The sequence below is a fragment of the Macrobrachium rosenbergii genome, chromosome 44 (genome assembly GCF_040412425.1).
Source record: "Macrobrachium rosenbergii isolate ZJJX-2024 chromosome 44, ASM4041242v1, whole genome shotgun sequence".
Taxonomy (NCBI): Eukaryota; Metazoa; Arthropoda; class Malacostraca; order Decapoda; family Palaemonidae; genus Macrobrachium; species Macrobrachium rosenbergii.
In genome coordinates, this window is record NC_089784.1 from 39,254,904 (window position 1) to 39,274,880 (window position 19,977).

The 19,977-nt window shown below is 35.8% G+C and overlaps 3 protein-coding genes across 3 annotated transcripts; all 3 read left to right on the forward strand.

Annotated features, from left to right (window-relative positions):
- Window positions 1-3,986: 3,986 nt before the first annotated feature.
- LOC136829538 (cuticle protein CP14.6-like) lies at window positions 3,987-4,944 on the forward strand. The gene is made up of 3 exons (XM_067088377.1): window positions 3,987-4,013; window positions 4,317-4,546; window positions 4,681-4,944. The coding sequence occupies exons 1-3, from the start codon at window positions 4,005-4,007 to the stop codon at window positions 4,904-4,906; spliced, it is 465 nt and encodes a 154-aa protein (XP_066944478.1). The 5' UTR covers window positions 3,987-4,004; the 3' UTR covers window positions 4,907-4,944.
- A 4,118-nt stretch (window positions 4,945-9,062) lies between these two features.
- On the forward strand, window positions 9,063-10,387 carry LOC136829164 (cuticle protein CP14.6-like). The gene is made up of 3 exons (XM_067087483.1): window positions 9,063-9,092; window positions 9,690-9,919; window positions 10,085-10,387. Exons 1-3 carry the CDS (start codon window positions 9,084-9,086, stop codon window positions 10,305-10,307), a joined length of 462 nt encoding a protein of 153 aa, XP_066943584.1. The 5' UTR covers window positions 9,063-9,083; the 3' UTR covers window positions 10,308-10,387.
- A 5,177-nt stretch (window positions 10,388-15,564) lies between these two features.
- LOC136829165 (cuticle protein CP14.6-like) lies at window positions 15,565-16,725 on the forward strand. The gene is made up of 3 exons (XM_067087484.1): window positions 15,565-15,581; window positions 16,056-16,285; window positions 16,429-16,725. The coding sequence occupies exons 1-3, from the start codon at window positions 15,573-15,575 to the stop codon at window positions 16,700-16,702; spliced, it is 513 nt and encodes a 170-aa protein (XP_066943585.1). The 5' UTR covers window positions 15,565-15,572; the 3' UTR covers window positions 16,703-16,725.
- The last annotated feature ends 3,252 nt before the right edge of the window (window positions 16,726-19,977 follow it).

Consider the following 19,977-nt stretch of genomic DNA (forward strand, 5'->3'; position numbering starts at 1 on the left):
ATATGTTGCCAATGAGAACGGCCTCCAGCCATAGTCCGATCTTCTTCCGGTGGCTCCTGAGTTCCCCTCCCCCTCCCCCCTACAAATTCCTCATTTTGTTCTCGACCAAATTACCTTGGCCGCTGAAGAAGACAGACATAGAAGTTCCTCAAGAGCTTCCTCAGGTTCCTATGGTCCTCCTCCTCCTCGTTACAATTAGAGTGAAAACTTCAAGAATGGAGCACTTGACGAGCGACTGAATATATATGTTATATCCATTAAAATATGACTATTGAATTATGATTTTTTATTTCCCCGGTTATTTGAAGGTGGTCGTATTTAAAAATACTCGAACGTGTTGGTATAAGGCCAGCGTAATCAACAACATAGGAATAATTTGAGTATCATTGCCAATGAAAAACAAGTGTCGTTAGAGTCTCGCTGGAGCTTTGTGTTAGATGGCGATACAAAACTCAAGTTATCTGTGCATTCTCTAAATCCTCATTCAACTTGTATGCTCTCCAAAAAATGAAAAGGCTGGCAATATAAGAATTATCGTAGATCTTCCTTTGCGTTTTATTTTCTGTTTTTGCAAAGATTCATCATGAAAATATGGATTTGCAACCACTACTGCTTTTAATTATGGTATATCGTGTTTAGTAGTATTAATCTTGCCGATGAGATCGGCACATTAGAAAAAAAACCCTGCTTTATTCACCCACATTGTATTATGGATGGTTAGTATAGTTTATAAGACAAAATTATAAATCCAGATGCCCAACATGGTAAATTTAAATATCTGAGTATTAGAACTTGCACTACCTTAAATTTATCTATAATTCTTTCAGTATCCTATAATCTAAGTCTTTTGCAAAGATTCTCATAATTACTTGGGAAACGTTACGAAGATTAAGTTGGCTATTACCTGTGGAAAAATTTTCACACAACAAAAAAGGGGAAATGGAATCAAAGAGTGATTATAGTAAGTGACTGCGTTACAATTAGATACAAAGATCTAAAGAGAGACTACCTGCGTCAAGACCTGGTTTGTTTGAAATATTTTCCTCTGATTATGTCTTGCCGAGAGAAACTTAAAAAACGCCCAACGATGAGTTCCTAGATAAGCAACCTCATTATAAAAGGCTAACTTAAACTTCACTCAGTTACTCAACAACATCCTTAGTTCATTTAAAAAGATGCACTGATTTCGAAACAGAGATATTTTCAGATGGAAAAAATTATGAATCTTCTTTGTCAATCGAAATGTGACGCTTGGTTAATGCCATTTTGCAGTTTGAATATTCGTTCTCATGTGTTTCATCGTATTACATTGGGACACTTCTATACGCACAAGCACGTTTATGTTAGATATGACTCAATTTAATCAAGCATCTGAAATCTAACCAAGGTAAAAAGGGTTTCATTTTGAAGATCTTAGGTTATAAGCGACACATTTTCAAATAAGAATTAACTAGCCTTTTTTATTTTAAGTAAAACCACTTTACATACAAAAGGTTACTTCCTTTGCGTTTTTAAGAATCAATTTTTTATTGCAATTAAACCCAAAGTTGAATTTTTTATACCAACAAATCCAAAAATCTCTTGTTTAGACTGGATTTTGATCTAGGTTCCAGCATCTCTTAATTTATGGAGGAATACCACATTGCCTCACAATCGTCTCGAAAAGAGCTGGTCTTTCAAAATTTAAAAATGTCAAATAATAAATGTCATCCATTCAACTAAAATTTCACACAATATTTACCCATAAGCACACATGCAAATATACATGTAAAAGCGCGGACGTGTGCATACATACGCACACACACACAAACATATATATATATATATATATATATATATATATATATATATATATATATATATATATATATATAGATATATATATATATATATATATATATATATATATATATATATATATATATATATATATATATATATATATATATATATATATATATATATATATATATATATATATATATATATGCATTGTGTATGATAGTACATATACCCACACATTCATACATTCACACACACACACACACACACACACACATATATATATATATATATATATATATATATATATATATATATATATATATACATATACATATATATATATATAATTATTTATGATGGTAAGTAAATCTGTGATCAGAAATCGTTACGTCAGTTACATACTCGTATGTTCTAGTTTTCGAATTATGTTGTTGTACAATTTTTTTTTTTTTATAGGAAATTCTGATTTGGTAACTCCATTCGCAAATAATGGAGACGGGTTGATCAAATAGTGAAAGCACCAATGAAACCTGAAATTCACAAAAGCGGTTTGGTGAAGGAAGAAACGGGCCCTAATGATTTTCCAAAGGCCAATAAGTAAAAATGCGTAGCTCCGCTTACGCATTACACATTCGTTGGGAACTAAGGAATGTGATTTTTTAATGAAATTTTTTACATCAGCTAACTCCTCGGCAAAATGTCATATTTAAATCTTGTCTACCAACAAGACCCAAAAATCATCAGGAGTGAAATATTTCTCCCTTCTTCCATGACTTCGAAGGAGAGTGATCGTCTGGAAACCTTCGATGCGATTTATATAAAACTTGATAAACTATGTAATACAGCCCACGTGCGGTGAATCATCTCTCCTCATTGTTAATGCAAAGAGGTGTTTTTATCCTCAAGAAGCGAAAGATTTTGGCTGAATAAATAAAATATGGGTCAAATTCCTATTTTTAAACATGAGCCTTACTTTAGAAATTTAGCTTCACTTTTACATCGTGCTGCGTTATCCTTGATATCTTAACAACTTGGCAAAGTGGTCGCACATGGACGCAGGAATATAAATGGTAAACATATGAAATACTTTTTTAATGGTTAATGATTATAGGAAAGTACGTGCGTCTGTGCAAACAATTAACCATTCATAACTTTTGTGGAAAACTGAAACCAATATACAGTAGTCGGGAAAGTTTGCGAAGATCTGCTGCACAGCAAAATAATACATGGCCAAAGACATCCAACGACCGCTTTATTGCTGCTGAATAGGAACGCTGTTCCTTTTCTTAACGATCTAACTGACCGCTAACCAAGGCAACCGGTAAAAGACAGGCAAACAAATACTGAAGCAAGGATAACAAAGACACTAGCATTGATATTTGGGGTGCAGTTTCTAGACCATGCTCATCCACTCAGGGAGGAAAAAAAGAAAGAAGCAGAAGTTCAGACAAACAGATGCCTTTGAATCACCACAAAACCAAAACGTTTCATTATAAACGTTTTCCTCACTGGTCCTGAAGAGTAAAACGTTTAGTCATGTCGTGACAGATATTTCCGTCCATTAGCTGCATGTCAAACAGCAATGATTCCAGATGTGTGAAGATTCATATTATGAGGTATTGTGTGAGGTGCCATGTATAACTTGACATACATAAACAGATCTTTAAACTTCAAGAGCAAAACAGTGGGAGAGAGTTTATCTATTTAAAATCATATATGTATATATATATATGAATATATATATATAATATATATATATATATATATATATATATATATATATATATATATATATATATATATATATATATATATATATATATATATTTATGAATATATTTATATATATATATATATATATATATATATATATATATATATATATACATATTTATATACATATATATATATATATATATACATATACATATATACATTTATATATATGTGTGTGTGTGAGAGAGAGAGAGAGAAAGAGACTCCTAACACCTGTCTACTGTCATCAGCTACAGGATATTGTCATCCAATTACTCGAACACGAAAAAAAAAGAAAACAAGTTCAAGATGCAATGTGAAATGCGAGTTGGGTGGAGCAATGAACGCTCCTTTTCAGGTCACTTAATCCGAACTGGCAACTCTAAACGCTGCATGATTTTCAGATATATATACAGGCGTAGCATCCACCACTGAAGCATAGAATCCTTAGCGAAGACTCCAACATGAAGCTTGTAAGTGTCCCTTTGTGAGCGAGTGTATGAGAGTTAAAGTTCATTACACATAGAAAATATAAAATCGGGTCAAACTATATATCATTAATAACTGGGGATAAAGCTTTTTCTGAATCTGTAAACAATATTTTGGTTTAGCGTTATAACAATAGCCCTACTTGATTATACATGTAATTGAAAGTTAATGTTTATGAAAATAAAATAAAATATACTTCAAACAATAAAGGAAATTTAGGAAGGATGTCAAAGTCCGCTTGTACAAATGCAAACATAATTTTATTCATTGTTTCCCTTTGAACTCAGGTTATCATCTTATCCTTCCTGGCAACTGTGGCTTTCGCCGCCCCCCAGTACGGCTACGGAAGAGGCGGCGGAGGCTCCAGCGAGGAGATCCCCATCCTGAGGGACGATCGCGACCGCGATGACTTCGGGAGGTACAGCGTCAACGTCGAAACCGCCAACGGCATCGAACTGGCCGATGCAGGAGCCCCTGACGGACCCAAGGGCGCCGTTGTGGCCTCTGGATTTTTCTCGTAAGCGCTGTTTAAGTCGTTTTCTAATGTTACAAGAAATTTTTTATCGTTATACATAAGGTAAGTCACTTTTGAAATGTCTGCTTTGACAAACGACATCGATTCTAATAGAACCGTTTCTACTTCCTGCACAGATACACCTCCCCAGAAGGCATTCCAGTCCACGTGAAATACGTTGCCAACGAGAACGGCTTCCAGCCCCAGTCCGATCTCCTCCCAGTGGCCCCCGAATTCCCCCACCCAATTCCCCAGTTCGTCCTCGACCAGATCGCCAAGGCTGCTGAAGAAGACAGACGAAGCAGCTCCTCGAGATCTTCCTCAGGATCGTACGCTCCTCCTCCTCCTCCTCGTTATAATTAGGCCAGTGCACTTCGACGTTGGAATGTGGAACGAACGAATCTATTTATTGTAAAATGCAGATTAAACAATAATATAAAGCAATATTATTTCATTTACATCGCAATTATACACTGCCTCTTGTGCATCACTTATAAGAGTTCAATTACCTTAGAATGCTCTGGTCACAGATTTGATCATTAATCAAAAAATGTTTATTATGTAATTTTCTTTTTTCATAAAACAAGCACAAGCTGACATAGATGTGGCTCCGCTTCGACAGCCATGGTCAGCCCTATATGAAGGACTCAGAATATACTGTACACGTATCTGGCAGCTTAAATCGTAAATCTGGATTATCTCAGTTAGCTCTAGCTGACGAAGATTAATGTCAAACGTAGCAAAGTTAACAGCTATTTCACATGTTACTTTCAAGGTAAGTCTTAAAGGTTTGAGGGGAACTCTTCACATAGTTTAATTTATCAGTTTTAATTTTCTAAAATCTTTTTGAATAACGATAATGAACTTGTTATTTTCCTGTAGTTTCAGTAAAATCATCCACATCTGCTTACCCAAGCTCACTGTTGGAGCCATCTGTCTGCAAGAAAAAGTGAGTTTTCTGGCAACAGAATGTGTAAGTGTAAACATTATCCTATCCATTGTTCATGAACCGACCCTTGAACCCAGAAACTTAAAAACGTAGCGCTTTACAAACGTAGGCCAAGTAAAGGATTCTTATATAGATCTTTTTATAATAAAGATAAACAAATAGTGAAATAAAACAAGAACTAGCATAGAAGAATAAAGTTAGTAATATATAAAATACAGTAGATAGAGCAGCTGGAATCTCACGATACCCCAGCAATTTCTGTGATTCCACAGGCTGCTATGTGCAACGGAATGTTCGAAAGATGGTTAATCATACAATGTTGGAACAAAATGTCTAGTCATCATGTTATAATTATTTGGAATTTCATGTGGGATTATGAAATCAAAACGGAAATGGATAAAACGGGAAATTACATTAATAAAATCCATCTTCTCACTCTGTGTGAACCCACTACCACTCACACAAGAACACATGACCTCTGAGGTCCATTGCAATTACAAGAACGTTTTATTCTTATATAAGTTTCATTGACCTTATTCTCGTTTAGTGTAAAACAAAAAAGCGTTTTAAAACTTCAGAAAAACCAGCTTGAAAGAAATACACTTCTCGTCATCCAGTGTAAGAAACAGGAATTCTAAAAAGAAGAAATTACGCTTGTCATTTATGAAAACGACTTGGCTCATTATTTGTTTTTCAGCCAGTGGCCAAGTTCTTTGGAAATATTGTCTTCGATGGTCTACACTCGTGAACTCTCTCTCTATCTTGCTGTCTGCTTATCTGCCTGCTTGCTCTTCTTAAAGCGTATCAGTCGATTAAATAGTACCCCACTCTAATAGTCATTATCAGAGTTACAGATCTCGCTAACATTCAGTTAATTCAATTACTTCATATCGTAAAGACAATAAAAAGTTTTATTGCCAATCTGAAAAAAGACCGAAACACACTTTCCTTTGACCGTTCGCACTCGTAGCGATTATACACCCTCTTTAAAATAACCATCACCAGAGAGAGAGAGAGAGAGAGAGAGAGAGAGAGAGAGAGAGAGAGAGAGAGAGAGAGATTTGTCTCAGAAAAAGTATTTTTTTTCCTTAAGAGCATCTACGAGTTCAAGTTTTTCTGACCCCATGCCCGCAATAAAAGAATAAGTAAATAGACTGATCGCAGACCGAGAAATACAGATTACACGAATGAAAAACAGATAAAAGAATCATGCAAAAGTGAATGCAAGCATTGAGATGTGAGTAGCGTTAAGAAAGGATTTTTAAATTTGATAACTTGCTTTTCATGTACGAATTGGATGATTCAGTAAGGTAAAGCTGATAGCAATGAGAACAGCCAGTTATTGTTCTTGTTATGATCGATGCCAGTATGGTGCTTGCATTCATATAAACAAAACGAAATCGATGAACTTATGCAGAATTGCATGTCAATATACGATAAAAAGGAAATTGTATTGAAGGGAGGAAGCGTGTTCCCAAAATGAAATTGAAAATAACAAATAAAAAAGCAGACAAGTAAATCTTACTACAACTATTAAAAAACAAGCCACAAAAAGAAGGCAAAGTTGCTTCGAGCTATCATACAAGGCACTTGGTGTGATCAGTTACGCTCTTCTCAGTTCAAAGTTTCGACATTCATGATATTGGCAGGAAGACTGTAATACGAATTTATAGGAAGGGTAATGTTAATTGCGATATCGTGTCTCCTAGAGTAATGGATGCTAGCATTCTCCGAAACGAGTAGCGTGCATGAACTCTGCAGGCATAGTCACTAATGATAGTGGAATTTCATAGTTTGCATCTAAGCGTTCAGGAGATGACTAAACAGGACATCCTCTGGCGATGGGTTCAGTCCTAATTGCCACCTTCTGGGAAATGGAGCTGACCATCTCCATCAATTTTATTAGAAATATGAAGATGCTGGAATGCTGGTTGCATCCGGACAGAAGAATCCTCCAGCGATGGCAGGCGTAAGATGGAAGGCATGCTGGGTTAATGCTATTCCCAGAGATTTGAGAACCTTACGAACAATACGGCATGTGGTTTTCTGGCGGCATAAGAAGAAATGCACGATGTGCTCTGAAGATGAAGGCGCTGGGTCGAAGGTAACAAGAATCGTCAAGTATCCAGAACCATAAGCTCAAGATTATAAAGAGTCTTCTGAATAACGTCCAATCTAACAATTCTTTACCTGCATTTGGTTCCATTCAGTCACATTTTCCTGCACTTTTCAACAGGAGTTCTTTCACCTTTATTGAGCGCCTCCCTATTCTTTTTTCTTCACCTCTCTCCCCTTTTCCTTCAGACTCGGCCAAGATAAGGGCATGAGGGTACACGTCCCATTGGCCTTTCGCATAAAAGACTGTAACCTTTACTAATAAGAGCTCGTGCATTTAAATATAACCGAAGGCTTGCCCGAAGCAAACCAGGTCAGTTATAATTGGAAAATATTGAGTTTTTGAATTAGCAAACTGCGTAGTCTCGGAGGATTTATTGCCTCTCAATATAGTATAACGGCAGCCATTTTAAAGACTGGTGCCTTAGGGTTTACACATAATAAAGTAATTAGTTAGTTAGAGAGAGAGAGAGAGAGAGAGAGAGAGAGAGAGAGAGAGAGAGAGAGAGAGAGAGAGAGAGAGAGAAATGAAACACTGTATTTTTATATCTGTCGCGCCGCAGCTGTGAAACTTTTACCTCATTTAGAACCATTAATCTTGAAGATTGTCAATACGTGTGATTACCCTGAAGAAATTTAAATTTCTGTAATGCTTAACTATTAATTTTTCGGTCTCAATCGCAGTTTATTATTTCTTTTACATAGGAAGTTCTACTATGGCCATTTGATTGTTTGGGGAAAAATATTTAACATCTTTTTTTATCTCTTTATTACTTTCTTACCAAAAAACAAATGAAATGATTAAATGTTAATCAGCATTTTTTATTTTTTTATTTCAGGCATTATTATGCTCCATCTTACCAATGAAACCATCGCGTCTGTCGGCTGTGAACTCCGCACCGTTGCTATTTTTACCATTTTGTTGTGATTTCATTAACACACCAATCCCTTGGTCCCTGATTCTCAGATGCTTCAGTCGGTCTCTTCAGCTCACACTCAGAGAGAGAGAGAGAGAGAGAGAGAGAGAGAGAGAGAGAGAGAGAGAGAGAGAGAGAGAGAGAGATACTACAATTTGCAGAGAGATGTAGATAAAAAGAAAGAGAGGGGAGAGCGAGAAGGATAAAGATAAAGAAAAGGAACGAAAAATTAATCCGGAAGGAAAATAGTCCCAAGCATATACATATAGTCCCAGAGTTTCTACCAAAGAGAAACATAATATACACTTAAGCCCATACACTAGAGAAACTGAAAGTCGCTGTATGCTGCTCCGTTTGATGTGCACACGAAATAGTTCTCTGGCAAAAACCAAAGTTCACGATGCGCTGTAAAGGTGGCGAAATGAATGCCGTCTAGACGCTGTCACAAAATGTTGTTGTTGGCAACTCGGGTCCAGAGAGGCCGTTCCAGTTTGGTTCTATATAAGAGGTGAAAAGCGGATACGGGCTATCACACAACGCCCCTTGCAAGCACGGTACCATGAAGCTCGTAAGTGATGCGGTTGTATCTAGTGTAGCTGTCGATTGGTTAAGGAAATTAGAACATAAGGAAGATTTGGATATAATTGTAGAAAATAAGAGTAAGATTTCTTTCACAACGTTAGAGAGGCTAGCAGGACTGGTCCTCAGGGTTGGAAAAGTTTTCAATATTTGTGGAAAATAAAAGCTAAATATTTTTTGCCTTTTAGTTTGTAATTTCTTAAAAGTTACCTTTGCCTACATCTCTGGAATTGATTTTCATTCTACTGCATTTAATAATAGATATTCGTATGAAAAACAACTACTTCTATTTTCTTCGATATTCATCTTATGAATAAATCGGTAATAACTCTATATCTGAAAAATAAATAAATTCCTGTTAAACCAATTCATAAAACTTCAGTTCATTTTCTTATTAGTAAGGGCACTAGATATACAAAGCATTCGGGACAAGAATATGCAGTTCGGCAGCTGGAGCTACATACTAACCATGAACTGTTGTCATGGACCAGCCCATAAAGTATGAAACAGACGATAAGACGAAATCAAGGTAGCACCCAGCCTACAAGTGACGTATTAAGCATTGATTATTTTTCCCACATTTCAGATCTTTGCCATCACTACTTTGGTCGCAGTGGCCTTTGCCGCCCCCCAGTACGGCTACGGAAGAGGCGGCGGAGGCTCGAGCGAGGAGATCGCCATCATCAGGGACGATCGCGACCGTGATGACTTCGGGAGGTACAGCGTCAACGTCGAAACCGCCAACGGCATCGAACTGGCCGATGCAGGAGCCCCTGAAGGACCCAAGGGCGCCGTTGTGGCCTCTGGATTTTTCTCGTAAGTTTATATGACTGGAGTTCTCATGTCTTTTTTTTTACGATTGATTGGGCGATGTCTTTTGACATCACTGCCTACTGTCGTAATGATTTACAATATGACCCAGTAAAATAAAAATTTCACCTCCATATTAGCAAAAAAAAAAATGATTTTTTTACCTTCCAGATACACCTCTCCAGAAGGTATCCCTGTGCACGTGAAATACGTTGCCAACGAAAATGGCTTCCAGCCCCAGTCTGACCTCCTGCCAGTGGCTCCCGAATTCCCCCACCCGATTCCCCAGTTCGTCCTGGACCAGATCGCCTTCGCTGCTGAGGAAGACAGGCGTGGCAGTTCATCAAGATCGCCCTCAGGATCTTATGGTCCTCCCCCACCTCGTTACAATTAGATTATCTCGGTGCTGGAAAGTCGAACGAGCGAATGTATTTATTATGAAATAACGAATAAACGATGATCTAACATATTTGACACTTTAAGTTTTATTCTTGTACCAAAGAATAATTCATTTTCTGGTAACAATTGTTAAGTGCATTGTACTCAGAGCTTTTCATGTGTATACGTAAAAGCAATGTTTTGTGTTTACGTACTTATTTCATTTTAGTAAAATTACATTGGCCGATGGCCGATGCAGGATCCCCCGACTGGCCCAAAGGCGCCGTTGTGGCCTCTGGATTTTTCTCGTAAGTTGAAAAGCCCCAGAATGTATAGTGTTTTTTAGGAGCAATTTATCTTCAACGTGACCAGTCATGAAACTGCACAAGACTAACATGTAGCAATAAATCTTCTATTTATTGCTCATGCATGGGGTTTCTAATCCATGGAAACTGATACAATAAGCTGCGTCTTTTTTCGCAGGTTCCACAAGAAATGTGTGTATAATAATAATGATAACAATAGTTAGGGGTACGCTTGTTGAGTTGGTTATTGTTTTTGTTTTTAGCTACACCTCTCCCGAAAGGGTTCCAGTCCTGGTAAAATACGTTGCCAACGAAAATGGGTTCCAGCCCCAGTCCGACCTCCTGTCAGTGGCTCCCGAATTCCCCCACCCAATTCCCCAGTTCGTCCTCGACCAAATCGCCTTTGTGGCTGAAGATGACAGACGCAGCAGGTCCTCAAGGTCTTCCTCGGGATCTTATGCTCCTCCCCCACCACGCTACAATTAGGGCACTATTTTTCCATGCTGGAATGTGCAACGAACGAATGTATTTATTGTTATGTTGAAGTGTCCAATAAATGCTTACTAATAGCTATAGCATTTTCTCTTCCATGTCAAGAGGAGCGCATCATACATGACATTTGCAAAAATACTGTGAATTGCTGATTAGCTTTGAACTGACATTTCAGAGTGAGGATGTCACTTGGGAATTATTGTGGAATCTAGTTTAAAAATTTATGTAAGTTATTACTTCATTTTACTGAAAATTTAAGTTTAACGATGCCCCGTAGGGGGTAGCGCCCTCAGTGTGGTGTACTGTAGGTATTACTAAAGTCTGTTTGCAGCGACCCTTCAGCCAGTAGCTGCACTCAGCTTTTAGCCTTGCACCTTCTGTTCCTTCAGCCCCGCTTCCGTTCTTCAGTTTTGTTCCTCTCAGTTCCACTCGTAGATCCTTGAATTTTATTTGTTTTATTTCATGAATTTCTTTATCGTGCTGTCCAACCACTCCAGCTCCTTTTCAAAGTCGTCATCGTTGAATGGCCGAAAGTTCCCCAGTGCTTGGCTTGGAAAACCTATAATTCATAAATTAATTTAATTTTACCAAAGACTCGTCAGACCATTGATAACAGCTTTATACATTCAGCTCTGGCTAACATAATTTTAGTCAGAACAGGTTTCTGGCGGGCACTGTTAAACTCACCTTCGATAAAAACAAGAGTAAAAGATTAATATTCAAATATAGCACAAATTTAACGCAAAATTTTAGCAATATAAGTGGCCAGTAGAACAACTTATTACTAAGATAAAAGTCGGCGTTGTTTGAAAAGCAGCAATGATAAAATAACTTTTGTATGAGATTTTGAAGATGATTTCTCTTGAGTGTGACAAGAATCATAGCCACTCTGTCTCAAAAAATGATTTGCATTGTGGCTCGTGTTAAGAAGAAAAGGTACCTTAGAAACATTACATTAATTCCTGAAAAGAACTTTCCTTTCTGAATACTGCATAATTATATCACTGGAGGAAAGGAAAAGTAAAACTAGACAATGACTGTTCTTGATTTGACTCCATTGACTTTCGTGACCTCATTGTGACCCATGCTCCCTTTAACCTTGTCTGCCAAGGCTGGCTGTAAATATTTCGTTATATATTGTTTTCCAGCTGAACTGATGCAGTTTGGATTCGGAATCCACCTGATTACCAAGCAAGGAATGGGAATTATAAAATGAAGTTTAATTTTTAGAACTATTCCCTCCAAATATAGAACTGACCTAACATACCGTCAGTAACGGAAAATTATAACACAAAATATAAATATGAAAGGCGTTTAGCAAACTTTTGTGCTATTAGTGGTTATTCTGTGAACAATTCTGTGCACTGCCGAGCTTCTGCTATGGAATATCCTCCGCCCCACCCCAAAAAAAAAATAAATAAAAGAACAATTTAATGGTACTCCAGGAGGTGAGATTCAGCAGTTTTTTTTTATTGCAATGATTCTGTTTTATTTATTTACATTTTCTTTACTCTTTTTATACAAAATGACAAGATTGAGAAGTTAGCACTGGAATACCGTCGGGGTTGCGTTATATTATAACGAAATGTAAAAACAAAAATTTCTGCTACAACAGCGTTTTTCATTTTTCTAACTTTTTTTATACTTATCTTTTGTACTATTACTGTAAAACAAGTTATCCTTACAAATTGCTCAGAATACAATAAAAACTTTGCAGGAACTAAAATGCAAGTTAATTTTCCGGTGGAAAGTGGTGTCATATTATTGCTGTTAGAGTAAATATAAAGAAAGAGAAGGTAGGAAGGATACTCATCCCAACGGGAAAAGCCTCAGTCTCATCAAAGTCGTTGACCTGGAAGAGATGGCATTAAAAACCGTTCGCTCCTGCTGAGGTGACCAAGTTGCTAGCACCTCATGACTGGTGGTGTTTGATAACCCCGTCATATATAGTCTGACCAAACATTGATTTTAATAACAGAAAAAAGAACTTTTTTTTAGTAGGGTTGTCAATGCTTATAAGAATATTTAAATGAACCAAGTTCAATTTGAAAAATAAGTATCACATTCAAGGATGGTAACATAATGTCGGTAGCACTCTGTTGTAAGGAATTTCGAATAAAAGCATAGCCTATATTTTTGCAGTGTTACTAGGACTCATAAGCATAGTTTTTTGTATTAAAATGTCAGGACATTTTGAGATCAAGAATTTTAGAATATGAATGTGAAATGTGTAAGGGCATCATAAGTAGTTGAGTACAATTGACAATATAATTTTGGAAAACACAGAGATTTTAATAGAACAATACAATGTTTTATTGCGATAGTAATATAATTTGCACTTGATCATAAGGTCATGGAATGTGATGAATGTAATTAATACACACACACACACACACACACACACACACACATATATATATATATATATATATATATATGTATATATATATGTATATAAATATATATATATATATATATATATATATATATATATATATATATATATATATATATATATATATATATATATATATATATATATATATATATATGCAACTATAAAAGCCACAATGCCTTCTTAACTTCTCGGATTCTTAGCGCTTTTTGGATATGCTTGTCACTACAAATACTTGGATACATGTGCAAAAAATATGAGGCATTTATGATGTCCGGTAGCAGGATACGAACCCGCATCCCACAATCACAACGACGTCACGTTGTCGACCTGACCACGGGCTACCGGACATCATAATTACTTCTCATATCTTGCACTTGGATCCAAGGCTTTGCAGTGACAAGCGTATCCAAAAAGTGCGAAGAATTCGAGAAGTTAAGAGGGCATTGTGGCTATTACAATTATATACGTATTTGGTAAAAGTGACCAGTAGATTCTATATATATATATATATACACATACATATATATATATATATATATATATATATATATATATATATATATATATATATATATATATATATATATATATATATATATAATAGTTTCCTTAGTGACCAGTAGATGCTGTATATATATATATATATATATATATATATATATATATATATATATATATATATATATATATATATATATATATATATATATATATATATATATATATATATATATATATATATGAAATGGTCTACTTAGTATAAGTAGCGTAAAAAAGAAGTGGAAGGGGAAAACTGTAAAGATACGTCAAAGAAGTGATAGATAAGTCAGTGTTTTGTGATGGTTTGGTCATGTGGAAAAAATGGAGGACAATATGATGGTGAAAAGAGCGTAATTTAAGAGAATTAGGAAACAGGGGCTGGGAAGATGGAACGCGTTTCAAGGGGTTCGATGCGATGCTGATGAACTTTCTGTGCAGGAGCAGGAAGAAGCTAATATTGGGAAAGTTTTCCGCACTCGTGGTTTATCCATGATTCAGTGGTTAAAGTGTGGATAAGGTAGTTACCATTGCCTTTTCTTTTATTTGCAGCCAGAATCCGTTAAGAGGAACATCTAAATTTTGATAAAATGTATTTACTCGTGTATGTGTAAAAACTGATATGTATACAGTGTATACAGTATATATATATATATATATATATATATATATATATATATATATATATATATATATATATATATATACATATATATACATGTATATATATATGTATGTACATGTATATACACATATATATAAATATATACATATATATGTATGTACATATATAGAAATATACATATATATAATATATATATATATATATATATATATATATATATATTTATATATATATTTATAAATATATATATATATATATAATATATATATATATATATATATATATATATATATATATATATATATATATATATATATATATATATATATATAGAGAGAGAGAGAGAGAGAGAGAGAGAGAGAGAGAGAGAGAGAGAGAGAGAGAAAGATCCAAAAATTTTTAAAATGTACATGATGAAAAAATGTTTTTTATGTGTAAACATCTACATGATGAAAAAATGTATTTACTATAGGTATGTGTAAAAATTAATATATACTGTATATACATATATATATATTATATATATATATATATATATATATATATATATATATATATATATATATATATATATATATATATATAGTTGCTACACTAAACCTGATACAATTTTATTGATTACAGGATGAACAGCTTCACAATACGAAATAAGGTGACTGATACAAATGAAAGGATGAGATCAGAGAGAGAAAGAAGAGAGTGAGAAGAGATAAAGTTGGGAAATAGAGGCATATCAACATTGCATAAGTATAAAATCAAAGTTCATGAACGGGAGAATTCTCCAAATAGGATCATGGTTTGAATGAATGTATGGTCCAGTTCACAGATAAATGGCAACGTGGCAACTAGCTGTGGGAGGGGTCCGTTAGCATATAAAGATGTATCGCGACTGCAGACCATCACAGTTCTTCGACAGACACCGACATGAAGTTTGTAAGTTCCCGCAAAGAAACTCACGTTCATCCAGCTTGGGTTAATATGAATTACAATTATAAAGGGGGCACTCAAGGGACAATTTTAAGTTTCAGGGAGAATGGGAAGACCGCAGCTATACTAATAATTTTAGAGAAAATTTTATGTCTGAAGTGCATTAAGAAATCTACGTGATCATATTCCCAAAGCATCATTATTCTTTTTCGAGTCTGCAGTCACGCAGGATTGGATAAATGAAGTGGTTTCATTTTGACAAACACACATTGAAAGATAATAGCCTACTCAGAAACTGAAAATCAGATTATAAACCAATAACAAAGACTTAGATGATTATATTTTGACAAGTTCACTTAAAAATATATAGATAATATTGTAAGCTTACTTTGCAGTGGACACTGTCCAACATGGTGAAAACGGTAACTACAAATGCTACGGATCTCTCCCAGGCAACTGAACGCTTGCTTCCATTTCCAGGTAATTGTAATTGCTTCCTTGGTCGCAGTGGCCGTTGCCGCCCCCCAGTACGGCTACGGAAGAGGCGGCGGAGGCTCCAGCGAGGAGATCGCCATCATCAGGGACGATCGCGACCGCGATGACTTCGGGAGGTACAGCGTCAACGTCGAAACCGCCAACGGCATCGAACTGGCCGATGCAGGAGCCCCTGAAGGACCCAAGGGCGCCGTTGTGGCCTCTGGATTTTTCTCGTAAGTTTATATGTCTTTTTTTACGATTGATCGGGCGATGTCTTTTGACATCACTGCATACTGTCGTAATGATTTACAATATGACTCAGTAAAATAAAAATTTCAGCTCCATATTAAAAAGAAATGATTTTTTTACCTTCCAGATACACCTCTCCAGAAGGTATCCCTGTGCACGTGAAATACGTTGCCAACGAAAATGGCTTCCAGCCCCAGTCTGACCTCCTGCCAGTGGCTCCCGAATTCCCCCACCCGATTCCCCAGTTCGTCCTGGACCAGATCGCCTTCGCTGCTGAGGAAGACAGGCGTGGCAGTTCATCAAGATCGCCCTCAGGATCTTATGGTCCTCCCCACCTCGTTACAATTAGATTATCTCGGTGCTGGAAAGTCGAACGAGCGAATGTATTTATTATCAAATGACGAATAAACGATACTCTAACATATTTGACACTTTAAGTTTTATTCTTGTACCAAAGAATAATTCATTTTCTGGTAACAATTGTTATGTGCATTGTACTCAGAGTTTTTCATGTTTATACGTAAAAGCATTGTTTTGTGTTTACGTACTTATTTCATTTTAGTAAAATTACACTGGCCGATGCAGGATCCCCTGACGGACCCAAAGGCGCCGTTGTAGCCTCTGGATTTTTCTCGTAAGTTGAAAAGTTCCAGAATGTATAGTGTTTTTTAGGAGCAATTTATCTTCAACGTGACCAGTCATGAAACTGCACAAGACTAACATGTAGCAATAATTCTTTTATTTATTGCTCATGCATGGGGTTTCTAATCCATGGAAACTGATACAATAAGCTGCGTCTTTTTTCGCAAGTTCCACAAGAAATGTGTGCATAATAATAATAATAATAATAATAATAATAATAATAATAATAATAATAATAATAATAATAATAATAATAATAATACTTAAAGGTGCGCTTGTTGATTTGGTTATTGTTTTTGTTTTTAGTTACACCTCTCCCGAAAGGGTTCCAGTCCTGGTAAAATACGTTGCCAACGAAAATGGGTTCCAGCCCAAGTCCGACCTCTGCCAGTGGCTCCCAAATTCTCCCACCCAATTCCCCAGTTCGTCCTCGACCAAATCGCCTTTGCCGCTGAAGAGGACAGACAGCAGTTCCTGAAGGTCTTCCTCGGGATCTTATGCTCCTCCCCCACCACGCTACAAGTTAGGGCACTACTTTTCCATGCTGGAATGTGCAACGAACGAATGTATTTATTGTTATGTTGAAGTGTCTAGTAAATGATAACTAATAGCTCTTGCATTTTCTCTTCCATGTCAAGAAGAGCGCATCATATATGACATTTGCAAAAATACTGTGAATTGCTGATCAGCTTTGAACTGACATTTCAGAGTGAGGATGTCACTCGGGAATTATTGTGGAATCAAGTTTAAAAATTAAAAGATTGTTTAAAATGCACGTAATTTATTACTTCATTTTACTGAAAATTTAAGTTTAACGATGCCCCGTAGTGGGTAGCGCCCTTAGTGCACCTCATGTGGTGCACTGTAGGCATTATTAAAGTCTGTTTGCAGCGACCCTTCAGCCCGTAGCTGCACCCAGTTTTTGGTCTTGTACTTTCTGTTCCTTCAGCCCCGCTTCCGTTCTTCAGTTTTGTTCCTCTCAGTTCCACTCGTAGATCCTTGAATTTTATTTTCTTTACTTCATGGATTTCTTTATTGTGCTGTCCAACCACTCCAGCTACTTCTTTTCAAAGTCGTTATCGCTGAATGGCCAAAAGTTCCCCCGTGCTTGGCTTGGAAAACCTATAATTCATAAATCAATTTAATTTTACTAAAGACCCGTCAAACCATTGATAACAGTTTTATACATTCAATTCTGGCTAACATTGTTAAAATCACCTTCGATAAAAACAAGAGTGGAAGAGTGATATGCAAATATAGCACAAATTTAACGCAAAATTTTAGCAATATAAGCGGCCAATAGAACGCATATTACTAGGATAAAAGTCGGGGTTGTTTGAAAAGTAGCAATGATAAAATAAATTTTGTGTGATTTTTTGAAAATGATTTCTCTTGAGTGTGACAAGAATCTTAACCACTCTGTCTCAAAAAATTATTTGCATTGTGGCTCGTGTTAAGAAGAAAAGGTACCTTAGAAACATTTACATTAATTTCTGCAAAGAACTTTCCTTTCTGAATACTGCTTAATTATATCATTGGAGGAAAGAAAAGTAAAACTAGACAATGACTGTTCCTGATTTGACCCCATTGACTTTCGTGGCCTCATTGTGACCCATGCCCCCTTTAATCTTCCCTGCCAAGGTTGGCTGTGAATATTTCGTTATATATTGTTTTCCAGCTGAACTGCTGCAGTTTGGATTCGGAGTCCACCTGATTACCAAGCAAGGAAGGGGACTTATAGAGTGAAGTTTAATTTTTAGAACTATTCCTCCAAATATAGAACTGACCTAACATACCGTCGGTAACGGAAAATTATAACAGAATATAAATACGAAAAGCGTTTAGCAAACTTTTGTGCTATTAGTGGTTATTCTGTGAACAATTCTGTGTGCTGCCGAGCTTCTGCTATGGAATCTCCCCCCCCCCCACCGCTCAAAAAAAAAAAAAAAAAATTAAAAAACCAATTTATTGGTACTCCAGGAGGTGAGATTCAGCAGTTTTTTTATTGCAATGATTCTGTTTTATTTATTTATATTTTCTTTACTCTTTTTATACAAAATGACAAGATTGAGAAGTTAGCACTGGAATACCGTCGGGGTTGCGTTATATTATAACGAAATGTAAAGACAAAAATTTCTGCTCCAACAGCGCTTTTTCATCGTTTTTTTTTTTTTTTTAACTTATCTTGCATTACTGCAGAATTATCCTTTTGCTCAGAATACAATAAAAACTTTGCAGGAACTAAAATGCAAGTTAATTTTCCGGTGGAAAGTGTTGTCATATTATTGCTGTTAGAGTAAATTTAAAGAAAGAGAAGGTAGGAAGGATAGTCATCCAAATAGGAAAAGCCTCAGTCTCATCAAAGTCGTTGACCTGGAAGAGATGGCAGTAAAAACCCTTCGCTCCTGCTGAGGTGACCAAGTTGCTGGCACTTCATGACTGGTGGTGTTCGATAAATCCGTCATAGATAGTTTGACCAAGTATCATTTTAATAACAGACAAAATACCTTTTTTCTTCTAGTACTTGTCAACATTTATAAACATATTTAAACGAGCCAAGTTCAATTTGAAAAGTAAGTATCACATTGAAGGATGGTAACATAATGTCGGTAGCACTCTGTTGTAAGGAATTTCGAATAAAAGCATAGCCTATATTTTTGCAGCGTTACTAGGACTCATAAGCATAGTTTTTTGTATTAAAATGTCAGGATATCGATAAGTTTATGTCTCCCGACTAAAGTGTATTTTGAGATCAAGAATTTTAGAATACGAATGTGAAATGTGTAAGGGCATCATAAGTAGTTCATTATAATTGACAATATAAGTTAGGAAAACGCAGAGATTTTAATAGAGCAATACAATGTTTTATTGCGATAGTAATATAATTTGCACTTGATCATAAGGTCATGGAATGTGATGAATGTAATTAATACACACACACACACACATATATATATATATGTATGTATATATATATATGTTTGCAACTATAACAGCCACAATGCCCTCTTAACTCCTCGGATTCTTAGCGCTT